Consider the following 23,130-nt stretch of genomic DNA (forward strand, 5'->3'; position numbering starts at 1 on the left):
GCACACGCGGAGGTGTTTTGTGATTCTGCAAACCGATGGGGGGGAAAAAAGAAAACGACACAATACCATCTTTCACCTGGCGCTGGAATCACAAGGCAAACACTTTTTCTTCTTACACAGTGCCTTTCATTCCGGTTGTTGTTTACACACAAACCGGCAGCGATGGGCACTGAATCAGTGAGAATTAGGCACCGACAGCTGTCTCCCACCCTCCCTCCTCTTCCTCCTCATTAGTTTGTCCCTGAGGGATCTCCCTCATATGAACCCTCTAGTCCAAGCAGCCTAATGCCCAAGCAGCAGAGGCAGATGAGCAAAAAGCGCGATGACGGTTTTAATTAGAGGAACCATGTGAGATTAAGAACCGTGTAATTAGCCCCTTAATTATTGCTCGGATTGAGAACCGGAGTGTAACAAAACAAAAAGGTTGTCATGACGCTGCAGCTGTGTGGCTATTAATCAATCTGATTTGAACATCCCAAATGACAGTTTGCAAAAAAGGGATGCTAATTATGCCGTGTACGGTACATGTATGCAAATCCCCCAGATGCACACGGCTTGTTTCCTATCTGAATGTTTTGTTCTGTTAATGTTAACGGTGATCAGTGAAGGCCACACGACATAGGTGAGGCGTTTTCCTGCGACTGAACCTCATACTTATATGGCAAAACATTTGATTGCTTAAGCAAGCAGCAGTGTGGCCACAGTAAACACTCTCCTTGAGCAGTTGTTGGTTTCATAAGTCTTTCGCAGGTGGTGGATGACCTGATATTCGAAGACCATAAACTGACTTCCTCATTAGGCAGCAACACATGGACAAGAAACGAGGTCAGGCTGAATCAACATCGCAGATATAACTGAAACATGGCTTCACAATTCCTTCATAAAAGGTTGCACAAACTACCTCCATACTTGTAAAGACAGACAACAGCTGGTGAGTAAATGATTCCAGTTTGGAAGTGACTGGTAACAGTGTTTTTCCATGACACCTGAATCAAATTTCCCTCATCAACCTTATTAAAGACGATGTTTATAGTCAACTTGAATGTAAGGGTGGGTCCTGCAGAGACACACTGTGACAAAGACTAATTAGCGATTGCTTCACTTCCTCCAGCTGTATTGCCGTCACAAAATGTCCAGAAGAGAACTCCTGGAGCAAGGAGTGGCCGTGGCTATATCACTGGCTGACTGTGTCGGTGGGTGTGTGGGTGTGTGGGTGTGTGCAACCCATCAAGCTGTATAAGTAATTCCCTGGATTGCACTGTGCAGATCAGCACCCAGCCAAGGCTCGACAAAAGACTTGATAAACCCGATCATTAGTCACCGAAGCTTGTTGCTACGTTCGGTCTGGTATCATTCTTTTGCTGTTTACCCGAGGACTAGTGTTGAAAGTCAAGTATGTGTAGGCAGATATTTGTTACTTGAGGCTATTGAATCCGTGCAATTACATAAAAGAAAGCAGTCCAAGGTTTTACACGAGTTAGTTAGTTCACATTCAGCATGAAATACTGAATGCTTTTCTTTGGCTTTCTTTGAGGAAACAATTCTACCCAAATATTACCATTCTACAGCGCTAACAGGGTTAAGGTGGGAAATATTTTAGAACGAACTGCAATCCCTTGCAATAGTTTTGCAGTAGTTATTCCTTCCCGGTGCTACCCAGAGCTTCCTGGCTCTCCCCGGGACAAAAAATATTTCACACCATGACCCTACCCGGGCTCCATACATTCTCCTCCGTGTTTGCACAGACTATGACACCAGCCACAATTGTATTGGCCAACCAAAAAGCCTTAATTCTGTTATTCCTCCGGCCATTGGGATGCAAGTTCCTCCAGTATGCCAATTTCTTTTGGCACACAAATTGTTTTGACGAAACAAAACAATAATGGCATTCATCCACTACCTAGCTAACTACCTACCAGTGAAGGGAATGGCAGATGATGGAACAGCCGAACTGACAGGAGCATGGGTAAACGTTAGTTTGGCCTGATGTTTTTGCTATGAAACTTTTTTTTTCATCCAATCTAAACTATCCAATCTTGCCACCGACTGTCGCAAGTGTCTTAAAACTTCTTCAATCAGAGACAAAAACCAACATTTTGTGAGCTACCTTAAGATAACAAAAGTAGCCTGGTGATAATGTGGACATTGGCGTTAATCACCAACTTGTTACAAAGAATAGCCAGTAAATGCCAAATAGCCAATAAAATGTCAAAAAAATGCTTTGGACAAACGATTACTATTTTCCCTTTTGTACTGTATATAATTATTGTGCATTATTTCAATTTAGTACATGCTCAATAGTTATTTTATTTGTTATTTACTCTGTTAACTTGTCTATCCATTACAACAGCGATGTTTTATTTTTATTTTCCAAAACAATCTGTTCATATTTTCTGAATTGTGTATGAAGTTGTTCGTTGCTGTGAAGATTTTTTAAAAAATCTGATTAATTGAAATCATCTGCTGGACCAAGTACTGATAGTGGGGGGGCCATTTGTGGCCCACGGACCACCAGTTGGTGACCACGGGTCTACAGCAACTCACCCTTGCAAAGGAGTCTCACCAAGAGAGGAAGAAAAGCAGAAGAGTGAGAGTGATTGAAAAAGAGTAAACTTTAGACGGAGAGCGCTCCAGCCTACATTTTAATATTATTAAACATTTAACAAGCTTCGGAGATTTTTACAGTTGTTCTGTTTCTGTTTTAGGCTTTAGCCAGGCTTCTGGAATTCACACAGAACTGATACAGAACTGAGGGGAAGTTCAGAACATTAAGAAACAAACATTTATGTTCGCTTTTGTCTGAGGTGACAAACTCTTGATGGAGGCGGCGCCAAGAAAATGTACCTTCATCGCTTCACTGCCACCTTGCCACTGCTGCACCTTTCTGACCAAACAATATCACCACACGAAGCAGCTATGATGTGTTAAAGTGACGAGATTTGAAAAAAGTTCAAGCTCACTGTATTTTTGAAAGCCTCCTGCAGGAAAATGAGCTATTGCTAGATATATGCAAGAGACATTGTTGGCACATATAAACCTGCAGAGTATAAAGCCAAAGTCACGACATGTACAGAATTTAGAGTAAACATTTGAAACACTGTGAATAAACATGGTACAATCTAACATGTATGTAAGTACCAAAACTAAGAAAACGACAATGGACAACGCCTGTGATAAGCTGACAGTTAAGTTGTACTTTGAGTTTTTCTTGCCATATGAGACACGCCTAAAGCTTCTCAAACCCATCTAATGGTTTCTCTTCCTACATGGAGCCATTTGTTACGCATTTAAACCGTCATGCTTGATACCTTTCTACTGACAACAGAAATGGGCCCTGCCGCGTACACTTCCTCCCAGTCACAACCCGCTATTCAATTACGCCGTGTCCAGAGTCTTATTATTACATTATCTGAAAACTTATACATAATTAAAGGGAAGTAACAATGCTAACTGTCAGGACTTGTTAATGTCTCTCTCCAAGTCAACAGCCTCTCTTATGCAACACAATCTACAGTGTCCCTCTGCTGATAGCAAGTCAATGCCAAGATGAATTCCCTTATTTAGAGGTAAATTATGGTTAACATCCTCATATGTCCATGCAGAGAGCAAGAAGATGCTGATGGGAAAATAAAAAAACACTATAGCTTTGGCTCCTTGGGGTTAAACTCACTCAAATGTCCAGACTTTCAGATTGAAGCATAAATTTTCCAAAGCCCACGATCAGTGAGAAACAAAAAAAAAAAAAAGGCCCTTAATCTTTATGTGAAATCAGGTCATACTTCCTACTCTCGTATTTTCTGACTGGCTGAGATTCAGGAGGAGACAGGAGATCAAATGGCGTATAAAGACAAAAGCAGCAGTACAAGTAGTCATGTGTGCTTTCTGTGGAGCTGTACAATAAACACACTTTGTAGTTCAGACTTAAAGATTCCTGATATCCTGCTCTCTTCCTTTGCGTGGGAGATCCACCAGTCCCTTAGAGAAAACATCTTGGGGCCTCAAAAAGGAAAAAAAGGGGCCAGAGGATGCAACCCCCCCAACCCCCCATCTTTCCCTCCCTATCTCCAGTGAATGCAACAACACAAGTCCCTCTGACATCGCAGGAAGTTGATCTTTCCTTGGAGGTCAATTTCATACGGCTACCCTGCGATGCTGAACCAGATGGCAGCTGATTGTCGTCTCCAGGGGAGGAGGACAAGAGGATGACATAAATCCGGCTCTATTGGAGAAAGGGAACCGGTGGAAAGGAAGTGCGGTTTGCCGTTTAACTAACTGAGGTGGTGGATGTCGCGGTCAGCTGTGGGGTCAAACTGTGGCGTGGGGGTGTGAAGCTTCACACTTGATGTACGAGCATGACTGACCTTTCCCTGATGGCTCACAATAGGGACAGATCTAAAGCATCCAGCAGTAGAACACGAGCAAACCAAGCATCCCAACATGTGCTTTCTCAACAGCTCTGAAGACACAGGCCGACCTCTGCGATGAGGTTGATCACAGTCACTGAAGTTTAGTCTGTTAAGAGCGGAGCAAAGTGACCAAATAAAGACCAAAAAGGCTCATGTTTACTCTCTCGGCCTCTGGAAAGTACCTTCTCCCCGTCAGTGAGACACTCCAGATACCTGCGGCTGGACCCATCTTAGTGTTTACTCTCCGTCACAGTGTGAGGAAACTGTGGATTTAGGTTCGGCACAAACACAGGGATACAGCATGTTTACTCACACTGTTGCATACTGTCATCAGCATTTGTGAGACTTTAAGGCACATGGAATCGCCAGAGACGCTGCGATATGATATTATCGCGATGTTCAAGTCAGAGTATGACATTAAAATCACACTCCAAACTCACACAAGAGCTCTCGTGGACTGAGAGTTAAAAAGAAAATCTCTCAGAAGCAATATAATATTCAAATACTTCACTGGCTTGATTCCCCCCTAATTAATATAGATCAAAAAACCAACACCAAAGCACCAAGGAACATGATATTTTCAAAGGAGTAGAGCAAATCAAGCTGATTGAACTCAGCATTAACAGTTGAAATGTCCAGTAAATCTATCATATGTCCACTTTACCACTATCGTGGAATAGTGATATAAAAAGTGTGCAAATGAAAATTGTCACATGTTTATTCCCGTTGTGCCAATACCACAGCAGCTGCTTACAATCCACATTTTGAACAATGACACAACACTACGATTAACAATTGTGTTTATTCAGTCTCAATGTTGAGGTTTTTTTTTTTCCTATTGCCTTAAGCCAAAGGAAAAGAAAACCGATGTGAACCATTTTTTTTTTGTCTGTTAGTTGTAATAAAAATTGAATCAACAGACACATCTTTTACAAGAAGCAACGTCAGATATGTTCAGCCCTTTCCATGGGAAATAGTTCCGTGGTAAAGTTCCAATGAAAACCTTTTTACAATGAGATCTAGATGATCCAGAGTACAGACATTGTTCCTTCTTCCTGGTAAGACAAAATGCTGATAAAGCAACTCTACAGTTTCCCTCAGCTCTAGAGGTCTTTACTGCATCTTTCAGCTCATTCCTTTGGTTTCTCCCAACCCACAAATTCACCATTTTTAGTCGTCTCTCACAGCTTTTAAGTGCTGCTTCCAGCTGCTGAGGACAGCTGCTTTTCAGCAAGGAAGCGATGGAAAACCACCTGCCCAACATCAGAAGATAGACCGAAAAAAGTTTGCAGTCACCAGGTGAACAAAGTGAAGCATTGTGTAGCTGTCATGGACTCTAATAATTCTACTGAAAGATAAAGGAAATAAAAAAAATGGAGGTTTGTGTTGGTCGACTTAAATAGATCAGAATCAGAAGCACAAGAGGGGGGCAAATTCTGTGAGAAGACATACAGGAAGGAGAAGAAAGACAATGTTTCCACCAAGGTTATTAGTCAGCAGCAGTGCTGTTGTGTCAGTGTCCATAAAAATGCCACAATGGCACAGCCCATATTCACTCAAGTCAAAATAGTTTTAAATTAAACGGCCCTGCAGCTTTTTACGCTCACTGGTCCAAGTCAGGAGTGATAATCTTTAGTGGCACATGGGTATAAATGAGCATGTGAATGTGTAGCAGCGGCGCTCAATAAACTAGCAGCCGTGGTGCACCGCAGACTGGCTAAGTGGATGATTGTAGAGCTCGATTACTAAATGAATCGACAACTATTTTGATAATCGATTCATCGGTTTGAAGCTTTATTCATGATTAAAACAAGATTTCCGATTGTTTTTTCTTCATTTCTTTGCTCTGGATAACAAAGAAATCATTAAAAGTGAATAATTTTGGTTTGTGGACAAAACAACATTTGAGAACATCATCATTTCCAGGTTTGACGAACACCGATCAACATTTTTTAGGGTTTTCTGATATTCTATGGACCAAACGATTAACTGAGAAAATAATCAACAGATTAATCGAAATATGAGAATAATCGTTTGTCGCAGCTCGAGATGATTGTAAAACTGCAGCATTTTCTGGACGTTCACAGACCTGTACGAATGTTGTGACATTACCGCCCCCATCAACGTGGACCAGGATTTGAACTTATCAGTTCAATGTTATGACCATGTTGTGTTCAATACCGTATGTTGCATTACTTTTGACCCCCACATGAGTTAAGCGATAAAATATTCAAAACTCTGTCACATAGTTATTTCTTTTATAGTTACAGTCTTACAAGAGGATCATCTATTGCAAACATGCGGATTATTGTTTAAACCGCTGCTGTGAATTATCAACGCAGTTAATATTTATCCTGAAACTCATTCCTTCAAGGTTCAGCGCGTAACATTTAGGAGAGTTTATTGGACCAAATTAATTATATACTACCAGTATGTTTCTTTAAATAAATGTAAAAAAATCTTTTGGTTTCCTTTTTATATGGTTCTGCAGGATGGATGCAAACAAAGAACTACTTCCTACAGTATTCCATTTCACCATCGGGTGGCATGGTACAAGTCTGCACGCGGGGAATAGGACGCATTCCTACCAAAGAAGAAGAGAACGATGCTACAGCTTCCTCGGACACGTCTGGTTCGAGCGGCTCACAGCTGAGGGGTTTCAATTCGAGGCTTGGATGACAATCCTTGGCGACTACTTCCTCTGTTGCCAAAATGATTTTTCTGCTTGGTGAGCGGGGCTTAATACTCCGGAAGTATACCAGGGCCTTTACACACTGGATATTTGACCTATAGTGGTATAACTGTGAGAAGAGCTACATAAATCATTAACGCAATGAAAAGGCATTGACATTTTCATCAGATCGGACAAAACACCAATGAAGAAGATTGGAAATTATAGGGATTCACGTCATTTTATTACAGTACGTTCCTCAAAGCTGCAGTCATACTTCTCTCCAGCTATTACTAGCGCATGAGAAGCCTACCATGATGGCCCAGATAATCAACACAAGGCACAGTATTAGTCAAAACAATTCTCCCACATGCCCTGTTGGAAAACCCATTAGTTCTCTGTGGCTGAGGCAAACAATCAGACTCATGTTACTCAAAACTCACACAACCTCCCGTTGCCCCGAGACCCATTTAAATTCCAATAATGCACCCATGCTCTCTCCAGAAATGTTTCAACATTCAACCCACTTCCTCTTCAACGTCCACACATTCTCCCCATTGAAGACCGTTCTATCCGAGACAACCCCTCCCCACCACCTTTCCCCTTTCCTCCTGTTAAAGCCATACTCCTCTTCAATCCCACAGGAAGCCCAAGAGGAAGACTGAGGAGGGAGTGGGCGGCAAGCACGCTGCAAGCTCGCTGCTCAATGCATCCCTCCACTCCTCTTCCCTGCCCCCTTTCCATCAACGGCCACAGAGCCATGCCTGGAAATGAAGAGGAAATACAGAGAGAGAGAAAGAGAGAAAGAGAAAACAAACAAAAGAAAAGAAAAAGAACAACCACAAGTGACGGAACCCACACATTTCACACATCATTCCAGCAGGAGAGAGCAGCTGTAATGCGGGAATCCCCAGATGGGTTCAGCATTCCCTGAGTAGCGCCATAGGCCCAGGTTGCAGCACAACAGACAGGACAGATAACTCTCACTTGCTGGACTCCTCACTTCATCTAAACAAAGGAGATAGATGCTCTTTGAGGCCACTGTTCAGCTAAAGGGTTTCTTATTTTAGCCCAACTGCTGACAGGCTCATTTCTATGTGAGTCTAACCACAGCTTCGCAGCGTGGCCTGCCAACAAAACTGTCTTAGTCATGTCTCAAGCAACTCTGTCCCACCGAAGTCTTCAGATGAGAAAGCAAGAGAGAATCCCGTAAAAGGAATATTCTACAAAAGCCCCAAGGTTTGTGTTAGTAAGCTGCACTCTGTTGCTCAGTCCTTACTCACCGTTCAACCTCTGCTTGAAAAGTCAGCAGGCCCCTAAGTAAGTCCACTGATGAGTAGTTTCTTCCTCATCCACACTGGCAGAGACCATAAGTCACGGACTAATGGAGTTTGAAGAGTTAGTTTGTGCAGCCCAGGAGCTCTCATAATTCTCAACACTGTGAAAGGGTATTTTGTTACATGTTGCCTTGTACTTGCCAAAAGCATGACCGATTTAATTTGCACAGGAAAGCTGAGAAAAATTTAGCTATGTCCTCCAGATGACACATCAGACTGAAATGCTTGAAATGCAATGGGGTGCCAGTGCCAAGTACTTGAGGCCCCAGAGTTTTCCATTATGATCTAGAGAGTATTTAACAAAACAACGGAAAAAAAATAAATAAATAATCTAACCAACCATAGGAGTGTGAACAGCAAATGTAGTGTGAACAGCCAGAGCTGACGGAAAAATTGAGCTAGTTTTTCATCATACACCTCTCCCACAAGCCCACGGCTCGGATTTCATCCATTGTTAATGTGCGGGGCTCTTTCCGGCTCCTGACAAAAAAAGCACATCACGTATGGTTAACAAAGCTCCAAAACAATGTGTTAGCTTGTTTAGGCGATTGTGACCGAGCAGAGCGGTTGTTTCAAGGCGGCCCCCTCACTACAGAGACAATCTAAGGCCTGGCCGCTCAGCATCAGTCATCAAAAGCATCAGACTTGGCAGACGGGACCTGTTTTCTTGCTATCAGCTACTCTGCTGAACACAAGAGCCTTGGCTCAGAATTACTTTGTATGAAACACACAGACACACACACACACACACACAATAGACTCTCATGACTACACTTGAGAGTGGATATTCTGGGCACAGGCAAAAGCTTTCTAACGCTAACGTATTTTAATGTCCAACCAAGCGAGAAAAACAGCTCTTCTTCTCCTAATAGCCCAGTGTTACGTAGACAGAAAATACATCCATCTTAAACACAGTAATTGCCAAAAACTACATACAATGAGCAAAAATAATAAATATATTAAGAATGAATTTTTTTTCCAGCTCTGGAAACAGCGTTGGATGAAAGAGTCTGACCACAGATCCAGTCTGTAGCTGGTCTGGAGCTTTTCGATCATATCACACATCACTCTCCCCCTCCGTCCAGTGATGTTTTGCCAGCTCCGACTTCCAAAGTCAAGAGTAAACCTTCAGTCTGCAGTCTGGACTTTCTAGCTAAAGTGGATAAGAAATCCTGTGAGAGCTCAAAAAATGTTTCAAAGCTTCAGAACAGCGTGTAAATTGTTTTGTTAAATAATATTCTCATGGACAAGAATAAACTATATGTGTACACGGGAAATTTTGATCTACATTTTAATATAACTCTGAGATGGTGGTTCTACTTTGCCCCAATAAGTCATTTACAGTTTTTTTCCACTGCCAAATCTCATGTTGGACAACCCGGGATGAGTCTTAGACTGTTCAGCTCACTTTATTTCTTAGAAGCACAACATTATTATCAAGGTGGACTAACAATGTCTTCCTTGGAAGAAAAGAAAAAGACATTCTCCAGCTCCTACATGCTTTAAAAAAAATCCAATTCATCGGGTTCTTTATGTGTCTTTTGACCTCAAAACCAAATCAGGTTTTGGGATGTTATAATCTCTCGAAAGTCTTACGGGTGTTTGATTATTGCAGTAATACTTGGATAAAAAACGTGGATACATATTAAAAATCTCAGTCTGATTCCTAATCAGCTTAGGAAGGAGCTTGTTGATGTAGTGGTTCAAAGAGCTAATCCCCACTGACTGGCACGACTCCAGCTATACCGAGCCACATAGCTATAAAGCTGAAGTGGTTTGTTATGAAAATGAAAAGAGAGGAGTATTGATAATTCATCAGTGATGATTTAGGTGTCACGGGCTGTGATTTGATGCAGTGTAAGGGTATATACTTAAAATATATGTCACTAATCGTTTTGTGGCGTTAAGAGGAGTGGTTCCATCATCTTTATAGACGGAAACGTTGCGAGTAAACCAAGCAGAATCACTTTTTTACAGGCCTCTGACTTCAATTATGAAAACATGTGGTGAGCTCAAAGTCCCACCAGGATATTGAGCTCAACGAAGCGTTGGTGTTGCGTTGGTAGGTAATCTGAACAGGTAGTGCACAAGGGGCATTGTGTTTAGGTGCTCTAACCCTGAAGCTAAATAAATCACAGACAACAATGAAGTACAGAGCCGGGAACTGAGGATGAACACCTGTCAACTTCTTGCAATAATTACTGTATAGACAAACCTTTCAGCATGTGCAACACAAGTGGATAAAGCGTTTATGAAACATTAATTTAGCTTTACTTGGTGGTCACTAAACTCCTTACAGACTCTCAGACTATTCCATTCACTGACTTCTTCAGTTCCATGATCATCTTAAATGTCTCCATGATTCTTGGACAGACTGACTTTTAAAAAATATCAACAACCCAAAACACCACATGAATACTTAGGCATGTCTGCCATGCTGCAGTGTCAACGTCAGCTGTGTCGACGTACTTTAATCTGCAAGAAGATAAAACCAAAAGAAGAATGTAAGTGTGTTTGTGGGAGAATGTGTACATGAAAATGCAGCAGTAGTATTAGTCATGTTGTGTGGAATATTTCGCTACACAGTTGAAGGTCCGTGTTCACTACATGGCCGATCATGGCTAGGTGGTAAATACAATAGCTGAAATATGTAAAAGTACAATATGAAACTGGTATCAGTAGATACTCAGGGCTGTGATATCTGTATCGGACACAGACAAATGGGATTAAGCCCATTGCTACCATCCATGTCCCGCTAAATCTTACATGTGATAACTGTGGATCATCAACATTTCACTCTATAAGAACAGGTTAATGATCTGTGACCAAACCATCTTGTTATTCTGAAACCAAGCCACAGACTGATATCGCAACACACACTGACAGAATCTTCAGACTGCAGAGCCACTGGGCACATTTAAGTCAACGGTCCCTAAGAAATGAAATGCAAAACAGAACAATAACAAGAAAGAAAACAGGGAAACAAAAGTTGGAGACGCTGACTCAGCATTCCCAGCTAACAAGATACAAACTTGGATTTGAACGGTGGATCAAGAATCAAAGTCTGAATAATTACACTTAGAATTATCACTATTTGTGTGAGTGGGATTAGTTGTCTAGATTCAGTATAGAGCTCAATGAAAGCTAAACGGATTCCGTTACCCTCTCAGCCTTTATAACGCCGGGCACACAGGGGTGCTTTTCTCCTCACTGTTGACACAGGGCTGTAAAGTCATGTCTACATGGCAAGTTAAGGTCAAGGAAGACAGATAAGCCTGTGTCAATGAAGACAGCAAAGTCCCAAATAAAGAACCCTTTGTCCAAAGACTAAGGGGTTTCTACCAGGAATGAGACATTCCTTCAAGTTTAGTCTATGCAGGAGTTACAGGGGCTGAATGTGAAATCATTTGCACCATGCACTTTTCCACATCATGCATGCTGCCCCATTATCTTACTTGGAACTCTGCCACCCACCATTTATGTTTATTTACCGGCCTATTGACGTTTTCTATTTGGATATACCAAGGGAAGCCAACACTACAATAGCCTCACTGTACGGTGAGAATTCAAGCTTGGCACTCTGTAACTTGTCGAGAATAACCCTGCAGGAAGTACAGGTATCAGTGCACAAGTGATTCCGTATGTCTGTGGCTGTTTACTTTGCTGCTGTGAAAGTCTGCTCTGTAAAAGTAGGTTCCGAGTTCAACTGGAGAAAGCACTCAAGAGAGTGCAGGCCCCAGCCAAGGCTGCTCAGTTTACCAACGTGTCAACTCAGTCAAGTGGCGAGCTGCATCCAGATCGCCGCTAAAGTCTAATCATATCTGCATGCTCAGGAAATGTAATCACCCGTCCATTACTTTTTGATTAATGCAGCTCATAGACAATCAGACGGACAAACACTGGCAAAAACATTCCCTCATTAACAGAGGTAATAAATTATTTTCTGCTTGATGTTGGCACCCAAGCACTGTTGGATGAAAGGGGTTTACAAAGACACAACTATACAAACCTGCATCTGTTTGACTAGCTGTTACTGGCCACTGCTTCCTTTTTGGTAAATAATGGAAAGTTCCGTCCTGCACCGACTGCCACCCTCCCACCCCCCCAACCACACCTTTGCAATGAAGCATGTAATGCCTTAATAGCATCTGCAAAGAAAACACTGTTTTTAAGGGTAGCTGAGCGATAAAAAAACTGTAAGACCAAGCCAGATAAGGATTTCATGGAAGGGATGCAAAATCACATATTTACCACTTTGCAGGTTCAATGCATAATCATTAGTGACATCTAAGAGTGAGGCTGCACATTGCAACTAATTTGTTAATCACTCCATTTCCCAAGTGCATCGGGGGGAACGACAGTGGCCTTTGCATACCATAGAGGAGGTCAATCTTTGTTTGCATAGTCATGGCACTTTTCCTATTATACAGTTCTAGCACTCAAGCAAAAGCAAGTAGAGTCAAGCCCAGTAGTGCTGGATCTGTACAAAGTGTCATAAGCTTCCGCCCCCAAAATGAAATAGACACACTCTGTAGAAAGCTGGCGCAAGATGGCGGCTTCCATAAAGCAAGAGCCTTGCCTAAAGCACATACAAAAACTTTTGTCTTTATTTATTTAAAGTGATTATACACTTTCACGTCAATGATTCTCACCATTGTTTGGTCCCATGTTGTGAGTTTGGAAAAAGTCAAACCTTTAAGGAATAGACTAGATAGGAGCCAATAAAAGCAGAATTTCAATTCAAGCACTCCAACATCCTTTTAATCAGGATGTGAGACAGGAAAAGCCCCCGTCTTTTATGCCGCAAAGGGGAGTTCAAATGAAACACTGCAGGGTCTTCATCCCAATGGCTTTCAACAAATGCAGGAATAAATTTACACAAATTGGATAAATTAATGATCATGCGCCGCAACGTCCAAACCACAAACAGTGACTCACAACTTAAAATGCACCATTTAGTTTACTGGGCCAACGGACCACACAGGAAGAGGCTAAATGTTTTAGGGAAACAAGCTTCACAGTTCAGCCACCACCCTTCAACCAATGCTTTCTTCTCAAATATTCTACGATGGATATTTGTTGATGAAGCTATTGTTCTTCTCCCTTTAGGGGATTCCTCTACGGGCTGAGAACTGTTCAAAGAATTGCTACTCAAGCTGACCTGCAGGTCATTAAAGGAGATGCCACACCTAAATGTATAGGATAATGGGGAGTCCTTTGTTTTTTTGGGAAGCTAGAGTGAAGAAACAGAAACTAAAGAGAACAAGTTGAGGCCTCTTTGAGGAACAATGAAACCAGGGCAGTGCGATTCCACTCCATCCGCCTGATATCTGTTTGTGTATCCTTGACAATCCTGTTTTTCTCCCCTGCTGTTAGATTTTATTTGATCTGTGCGCCACCCTTGCCCATCTCATTGACATCTTTCACATTTGCATCTTGACACGGTAATCCATATCACTCAGTGGTGAATACAAATGAACCAGCTTTTTGTTTCTAAAAAAAAAAAGGCCTCAGGCTGCCTGTGAACAGACTGAGCTGCTAAATTCTCCTGAGCTCACTGAGTTTGCACTGTATTAGATTCATGGTTTATGGCCAAGCTGAAAGTCTCCAGGATGGAAACTTGTTCCGTGCCCATTTTCCATCTATATGTTCACAAGTAGAGCTGATGCACCTTTGGTCCAGACACATTTTAAAACTATTAAAAACACATGCATTTCTTTCACAGCAGTAATTAACTAGGAGAATTTCTGAAACCCGCATACAAGTTAGGGGAGTGTCCAGTACGCTTCCAAACACACAATATCAGCCAATGAAAAGAGTCAAAGTATTTCCTTATTTTAGCTGACTATTAATATGCATTTGTTTCATCACTAGACTTCGTTGGAATTAGTTGAATTACTGGAATTACTTTAGTTGGAATTCCATTGTTGCACAGTTGCACAAGCAGTACACAGGGGTAATTAAATATGACCCAGGGCTAATATCTTTCCAAGGAACTGAATACTGGGCCTAAAAATCATATCTTCATCAGGCACAACCTGTTTTTTTCTACTAACCTTTTTTCTTCTTATCTAAATGCATTTTGTTTTTTTAAACATTAGATTTTTGAATTCATATACTGGGTCAGATATTAATGCCGGCAGGCCAGTTTTGGCCCACAGGCCGCCAGTTGCAGACCACTGACGCACACAACAGCAGAAATGCCCCAGTGTTTATATGAAGTTTCTAAACATTATATTTTATCTCTTGCAAATCCAAATATTGGTTATTCCAAATTTGCAAAAATAAAAAAAAAGATTATAGAATATAAATCAAGAATTCACTAGGGCTTCACTTATCTGCTACTTATTATCAAAAATTAACAGATTATCTTTATTATTACAATTTTATTAAGCTAACAGTACAAAAACACAACAATATTCAATTCACTAATTGAAATGTTGGGTGTTGAAAATAATCATCTCTTAGATTGATGCAGTGACAGCAGATAATCGATTCTAGCCAAATAAGATTGTAAAGTTTCCAGTCACCGGAAGCTGCAGCTCATGAAACATTTCAATTTAAGTTGACATTGACATTTACATTGGCTGAAGTAGCAATGTGCATAAATACAGAAAATTGAGGATTCGGCGTATCCTGACGTGTCGTGTAATCATATCTAACTGAACCACAAGTGAATCGTGAGACCAGTGAAGATGCACAGCCCAAGGGATAATGACTATTTCAATGACCTGGAAAGTTGACAAACTACTTTTACAGATCTCAATGCCAAACATTTGTGGTGATTCTATATTAATAACCACATGTAAACGCTTATCACTAATCCACATCCCTCAAAAAAAAAAGAAGAATTATTGTTGAAAATTGGGGCATATTTTCTTCCACAAAAGAAGGTTGAAACACTACCCCTAAAGGCAGAATAGCAAAATCAGACAAACGTTTGACAGCAACATCCCCTTAAGTAAGATCAGGTTTAAGAGATAGACGTACTTAGACAAGCTCAATTACTCAACTGCAGATATGGCCTCTTTTTTCCCTTTAACTCGACACTGCACCTGATGAGATGGGAAGATATCGGAGGGCCTTTTTTTCCAAACGTGAATTCCTAGGCCTCTTTCCACTGGAGACACCATACCCAGCAACAGTGGATCATGGAAAGGCCATAAATGTAGTGGGTGACTTTTTTCAACATGTGCAAACAAAGGACACAACACAGTTCAATGAGTAACCACATACACTCACTTCTTCCGTGCCGTGTTCCTACTGGATGTATACAAACTGATTTGAGTAGTCTCAGTGAAAACATAACAACCACACTTTTACTTTAAATAGACGGCCAAAAAGAAGTCATACGTCTGATTGTGCATTCCTCCTGTCAGCATGGCAGCACTGCTGAACTTATTTTATTATTATTATTATTATTGTATGACATGAAAACAATACATGACCTTTTTATTGTTTGTGGTTTGTTTGGACTCAAATGCAGCGCAGCCAGACGTGCAATTAATAGTTACCCGGGAACACAAAAGATTTGCGGTATTCAAATTATTTTAAATGAAAAGAAGGAACAAAAGCACTTTCTGCACTTCTGCGCTCCCTCTCCATGACACACGTCTCGCCTCGGGTGTGTCTGCTGCAGGGCACAGCTCTCAGTTGCTCTACAAATGTATCAGTGGAGCCAGATAACTCGCTCTCTACAGACGCACCATTGTCCCCGAGTGAAACAAAACTCCTTCACCTTGCCAGCAGCTCTTTAAAATCTCTACCACTCAGACATGGCGCAGTTTATCAAAGCTGCAAAGGAGGGTGGTGAGAAATTATCCTCCTGCTCCCACGGCCTAAATCAAGAAACCATATTTCCAACAATGCCTGCAGCAGATGGACGTCTGGCAAGGTCATCAGAGGACCAGAAAGCCTCAATAACAGCAGTAGTAGAGCCATGCGGGGCCACACTGGACCCTCAAACGCAGACTAGAGACTCTAGGATTACACAGGATCATAACCTATATTTCACTACCTGCAATCTATCTAAGCGCGGAGAGTGGGCTTTGATGAAAACACAAGGCAGAGGTCTGGAAAAAAACAGACGACTGATGAGGAAAACTGGCTTGTTAAATCTCGACACAGGGCAGAGGGAAAAGCACTTACTGAAAATGCTGAAAATGCACTGCAGGAGTGAAATTTTGTCATGATTCAGCTCAAGTTTTGCAAGCACATTTAAATTCAGAAATGATGCTGGATGTCACCCCCACACTGTGTATTATCTTATAATCTCATTCTGTCAAGAACTTGAATAATTCATTAACTCAAAAAGAAATAAGAAGCATATTGATATAAGCGGGTTATCCTGTACCCAAAGCGAGCTAGGTAGCCTCGCATTAGGGATTAAGGAAGGAATTAAGGCGAAACATGCCTCTGAGATTAGTTTGATCTTTCACTCCAATGCAGGTTCCCCTCATATAAAGGCTACATTAGGACACCCTTCAACAAAATATTTTTTTTTAAAAATACTTCAGTTTACCATAAAAACTGTAAGCGCCACCTCCCTCGTGCATCTCCACTCTCACAGACAGAATCAAATTGATTCGGGGACCGTTTTAGCATTTCGTCTGGGAAAGAAATCAGCGGCGTTACTGCTTGTGGTCGGCCGCTGGGCGAAGCTGTGGGCATTATTTACAATCGCTCCACAGATGATGACAGCTAATAAAATGAGCATTCCGGCAGACAGTACGAAGAGCTTTTCTATTATTCATCGAGTCCCGTCTGACTCCCACAGTGGTCATCGCACTTTGACAAGCTGTCGCTGAGCGGAGGACTGACAGGTGGGCTTCCGGTGGGAGAGACTCGGCCTGAATTCAGAACTCATCCCCAAAATGAGTGTGACTTTCTTTTTGTTTTGACGGGGAAAAGCGATCACCTGGTTGTTTAGTTCTCAGGTATGATTACTAGTGTGTATATAACACTGTACAGTTCTGCTGTGGTTATAGATACAGCGCTGAGGTCTGACGTGACAGCCATTGAGAGAATGAGGGGTTTATTGAAGTGCGTGTTCTTGTATTTGTTGCTTTTTGAGGACCAAAAAAAACATCTAAAAAAAAGGCCATTTTGGAGGATAAGACCTGGTTTTAGTGTTAGGTAATGGTTTGGGATAGGCAAATAGTTGTGATGGTTAAGGTAAGGGTAAGGGGCTAGGGTATGCATTATGTCTATAGGTGCTCTCACTAAGAATGCCGCACAAATGTGTGTGTGTGTGTGTGTGCTTTGATTTGTAAAGAATACATTTACAGAACAATGGTCTTGAGATTTCATCTTTATCTGTTTTTTGCCCTTTTATTGGATTTTTTTTTAAATCTCAGAGTTTTATTGGTCGATTTATATTTTTGAACATCCCCTGCACTTTATATTATCATTACTACGATAGACAGATAGATAGACAGATATATATATATATATATATATATATATATATATATATATATATATATATATATATATATATATGGATGGATGGATGAATGGATAGATAGATAGATAGATTTGGACTTTGGATTGTCATTATCATTGCATTTCCATCCAGACCATTGAATCCATTTGTCAGAATCAGATTTTAAGAAAACTAATATAACTTACCACCACTAAAACTTAACATGCAGCTGACAAAACCTGGACAGTTAATAAAACACCTCCATTTTCAAAATAAAAGCAGGTCCAGGGTTCACTTTAAAGTCCAATTTTGTTTTTACAGTGAAGAATCCAAATCTCACTATCTCAGTCACCAACTACATAAACAACATCTCTCATCTTTTAACCCGAGTTAATGAATAAACCTAAACTTGAACTGGATGGTACAACCTCAAAAACACGCTGTCACATCCTCCACAAACTCTTTTCAACCAAGCCTCACATCCAAACTATTTTTTATTATTTTGTTTTTATTTTATGCCATCTGCATATTGCAGTTTGAGATCTTGCTCAAATCAGGTTTGACTAATGTGGACAGTGTGTCCTAAGAAAACATCTGTCTCAGTCCCTGGCCAAACAAAAACAACAACTACAACAAGCAACAACTGTAACTGTCTGACCAGATGTTAGAGCTCACATTTTGTCGGAAATGAAATGCAAACAGCACAAAAAGGGGGGGTAATTAACGTGAACAGTACTACTTGCCATCACTATCATTACAGCTGCTCATTTCTAATCCTCTCTGAGCTTAATAAAATTCAGAAATCCTTATTTACTGTGGGAGCCTCCATGCTGTGTGGTTTCTAGTTTGTTTAGAGACCCAGAAATATTTAGGGACTCTTGTCTTTTTGGCTCACAAACACTTTTGATTTGTTATGGTCATCTGAAAACCAGCCGTGGCTGTTCTTCCACGGGAGGAGACACAGTCGTGCACGTGCGCTGCTGCTGGTGATGAACACACTGCACTTATCTCTGTGCGAGGGGCAACAAGCGTGTGGACAGTAATGATTCATGAGAAGAGGAAGCAGAAATCACCAGGGAATTAAGTAATGTGGTCACCCTCTCTCCTGACAGCTGGCCTTTATGACGGCTGACTCACACACAGTACATGTGGACTTCATTTAAATCATTTTTCATTATTATTCAATTTCACCTTTCACCTTTCGGTGTGTCACATTTCGGCACAGCCTATAGCACTGTGTTCGTTCAGAGACCCTGAACTGCAATCTATTAAAAATAATGATGAAAAAAGAAAAACAGCATTGAAGTATCAGTCAAAACATCGCCATGTCTTTTACCAACGGAGAGTTGTTTGGCCTTAACATCAGGGCCAAAAGAAAAGCTCTGAAACAGGCAAAGCAAGAGAATACTGCAGCTATGTTCCTGCAGCCTCAGCAACTGGTTTTCATACTTTCCCCCAGACTCTCTGCGTGCAAGTATAGAATGAAGTGACTGTCCTTTTCACCTGATTTCCTTTGAAGACCAGATGCAAGTCTCTTATCGTGTCAGTGGATGCTCAGAATACACAGAACATCTGATACATTAGAGGCGAGTGGAGGGAAAAGGAAATGTCACATGATAAAATGTGGCAGAAGAGTATGAAGTGTATGAGTGAGACAAGTTTGAAAATATATACTTTTATGTTTCAAGGTGACTACATGACCCAGTTTCACTTCTACTGTTTGCCTCAAACACAAGAACCAAATATAACTTTTTGGGGGAAAGGAAAGGAAAGGAAAGGTTCACGAAGGAAAAATAAAATAATGTCAACCAATGAGTTGCACAATCCACGTCTGCATCATCATCATCAAAACTGTCACCACCACTGTGGTGCAAATTTACGCACATGTGTCATCCTCTTTCTCATGGATGTGGCAGTGTGCGTATTTACGCAGATCACCGATTTGATTTTTTGCGCAATACACACACACACACACACACACGCGACTATACGTGAGTTACATTAAACTATATGTTGCCCCCAAACTTCACCGCAGCCTCTCTGTGTGTTTTTGTTCTCCCGTGAAACTTTTCTCCCACGCTGGATCGAGTTTCCGTGCGGCGTGATTTCCTCTGAGATTTATGTAAATGTCCAGCCATAAAGGGGGGAAAGCGAAAGCCTTCTTACTGTTACAACCCGGCGGCCGCGTACATGTTGTAATAGCTGCCTGACATACCTTTCTTTTCCGCCAGCACACAGGAGCCCAGGCAGAGCAGAGAGGTGAGGCTGATCCACTTCACAAAACTGGTTGCCATCGTTGTTTTTCCAAAGATCCCGGTGATCGAGGTGTCACTCCATGCCAACAACATGCGATATTCCGCTTCGTCCAGACGTCAAAACTCTCCCTTCTCGTTTGGTTTAGGTCTTTTCCTCCTGTAGGAAAGTTAAACTTCGACTGCTCCTCCTCCTCCTCGTAGATATCTGCGGCTCAGTCCAGGCTCAGGCAGCAGCGACAAACTGCCGCTGCTCTGACGTCAGAGGAGGGAGGATAGATGCGCCTCTCCCAGAGTTCAGGTAGAGTCAGGCTGACTACAGGAGCATATTTGGCACAAATCTGTTTTTAGGGGGCTCATGTAGTGACTCCTTTCTGTTTTTATTTTATTTTTTTATTTCATTTTAACAAATTAAAGACATCTAGATACCTTTCGATATATGTAGATATCTAAATAGTGTTGAGCTTAAGTTATTTGGTTTCATTTGGGAGCACATTTAGTGCATATTGTACACATTTTTTTGGTTCTTTATTGTTTAATTGTATTGTTATGTATGTCTTTGGAAGTGGAGAGTTGATGCTTCTATGTGAGCTACTGGATATCTATCTATCTATCTATCTATCTATCTATCTATCTATCTATCTATCCATCTAAGTACAAATGAATACTAAGCTACTGCCCTCTCAGGTTAAAACAAAAACACTGGTTTGTTGTAAATAACACAACTATAAATAATGTGATTTAAAGTGTTACATTGGTGTCAGTAGTAGTCAGGTACCGGGATACAGAAGATCAGTCCGTAACAGCGGTTTAAGTTTATAAATTAAGTTTATTTGAAAGCCAAAGAGAAAGACGTGACTTTACATTCAGATTACCAACCACATTGTTCAAAAAATCTGATTCATTTCAGATCAGATTTGATGGTTCTTATGTACTTCTCCCAAAGTGGAAATGTAGAAACAGAAGCAAATTTGTGGATGACGACACCCTCCACCATTATTGTTTGGCTTTGTCGCACTCAAATTGCAGGTCAATATGACTGTGTATAGACAAAAAAGTAAATACATGGATTCAGGTGTGTTATCTAGAACCACAGAATGAGGAGACACAGATTTGAAAGAGGAATAAAAATTCATATATGAGTCATTTCAGCCTGGTGGTAAATGCAGCCTGGATTCATTAAGTAGCCATGCATCATGGGTGAGATTGGTCATGTCAGAATCCATATGGTTTTTGTCTGAACACTGAGCGCTGACATCATTCACCTCCATCACCATCAGCAGCAGCAGCAGCAGCAGCAGCATCAGCAGCAGCAGCAGCAGTGCTGCAAAACCAAACTGAGGCAGCCAAGCCAACCTGATCTGTAATAAATCAGATATGAATTGAATTTGAGCACATGTTCCATCATCTGATTATAGTCACTGTGCACATGTGGGCTGTTTGAGAGATGGAAGACATATATAATTTAGAATATGAGCTGTAAAATCTGATCCGTAATGAATCAGAATTGAATCAGATTTGGACAATAAGCTTATGGACATTGTAGAAACCCCTGTAAATGTTGTAATTCAGTGCATTCAGAAGCCAAAAAAAAAGATAGAGGTGAAAGTTTCAAAGTTTCAGTTCAGAGGGCAGATTGTGTTGATGCATTTCAACCAGAAACTGAAAATGTGTGGTCACCCCGAAGTTTCCACAGAGTTCAAGGGACAGCCAGTACTGTCTTATCAGAGGACACTACAGGAAGTGTGCATAAATAGGCAGGTAGGCCTTCTAACTGAGACACGTACACCATATATGAGCTCGCATGCAAGAATAGATTATGCACCTTTTTCTTTCTTTCTTCTTTTTCTTACCAGGCCAATATTGGATTCTAGAAGCTAGTGTTTGTGTGTAAACGTCTGGCAACGTAACGTAATGATGTAATAAAAAAAGTATTTATTTTCTTCTTTAACACGTAAACATAAAACAATTTTTAACTAACCAATCTCTTGTTGACACACTGAGCTTGGAGACCATGTTTCCACACGTCCTGAGACACATACAGTGTGAGAATATGATGTGCAACAAAATAAAATTCTTATCGTCAGAGGTCAGGTGAAATCTGTGTACATTCCATTTTGGTGTCCCGATAATCCAAGCAAATGGATGAAACCAGAATCCCGGAACCTGAACACCTGAAATGATTGGAGTCGGTTTGAATGTTTTCCCAAATTTTTCATTGAGCAATGATGTCTCAGACGATGCTGCCCTATAATTAGAGATCAGTTGTTGGCTGAGGTTTGAGGAAATAACTCCCAAAGTATGATCTCCAGGCACACATCTGGAAATTAAAGGGCGTTGTTTTTTTTTACACACAAAATCTGATGTAATTGTTCTTTGAGCCAGCTTAAGTGCGTGCATTAAAGTCTCAGATTGGAGGATCCAGCGGTGGATGTGTTAAACAGTCAGTCCCACAATCAGCGTCCTACAGAGGTGGAATAGTCAAAATGTCTAGACGGTTGACAGACTGTCTTTCTGATCTGAGCTGGATCTAATTGGATGTCAAGCTGCACAAATGTGTTTGTTGTTGTGCACTGATCAGACTCTATGGGGACAGGAGTGATAGAAATCATTTTTCTCACTGGTGTTTATTTCATTACCACGGCGTAATGGCTCAGCAAATCGTCTTTGGTTGTACTGTTAGAGGAAGGGGTTATTGTGTTGGGTGGAATTATCACCATTCTCTTGTATGAGAAATGAGCTAATGTGGGGCTAATGTTTCACATGGGGCAGATCAGTGTATGCGTGCTGGATGTGATGCAAGTGTCAGTTGGCTTGCTTTGTCATTGGGAAACAGCCTGCGGCATTTGTCATTTAAATAAGTCAGAGGGAAACGACAATGTGTGTGAGAAAGTGACTCCTTTTGTGAGGTTGCACACTTTTTTTTTAAATGGTCAAAAGCTCATAAAAAAAAAAAGAATCAAGGCAAGGTCAAATATTGCAATTTTCTTTTAGTGGAAATTGAATTTTCACTTCAGGGTTGTATATTTGCATTTGACTT

The 23,130-nt window shown here is 41.1% G+C and overlaps 1 protein-coding gene across 2 annotated transcripts in view; it reads right to left on the reverse strand.

Moving 5' to 3' along the window:
• The window catches only part of egfra (epidermal growth factor receptor a (erythroblastic leukemia viral (v-erb-b) oncogene homolog, avian)), a 43,466-nt gene extending 23,150 nt beyond the window's left edge, over positions 1-20,316 (reverse strand). Inside the window, exon 1 of one of the 2 annotated variants that reach the window (XM_044027212.1) lies at positions 20,054-20,316. In XM_044027212.1, the coding sequence (XP_043883147.1) occupies positions 20,054-20,186 (133 nt within the window). In that variant the 5' untranslated portion in view covers positions 20,187-20,316. Of the gene's footprint in view, positions 1-6,495; positions 6,559-20,053 lie in introns of those variants that run through there. The other variant, XM_044027220.1, reaches the window with a different exon arrangement.
• Between the last annotated feature and the right edge of the window lie 2,814 nt (positions 20,317-23,130).

This window comes from Solea senegalensis, linkage group LG1 (genome assembly GCF_019176455.1).
Source record: "Solea senegalensis isolate Sse05_10M linkage group LG1, IFAPA_SoseM_1, whole genome shotgun sequence".
NCBI lineage: Eukaryota > Metazoa > Chordata > Actinopteri > Pleuronectiformes > Soleidae > Solea > Solea senegalensis.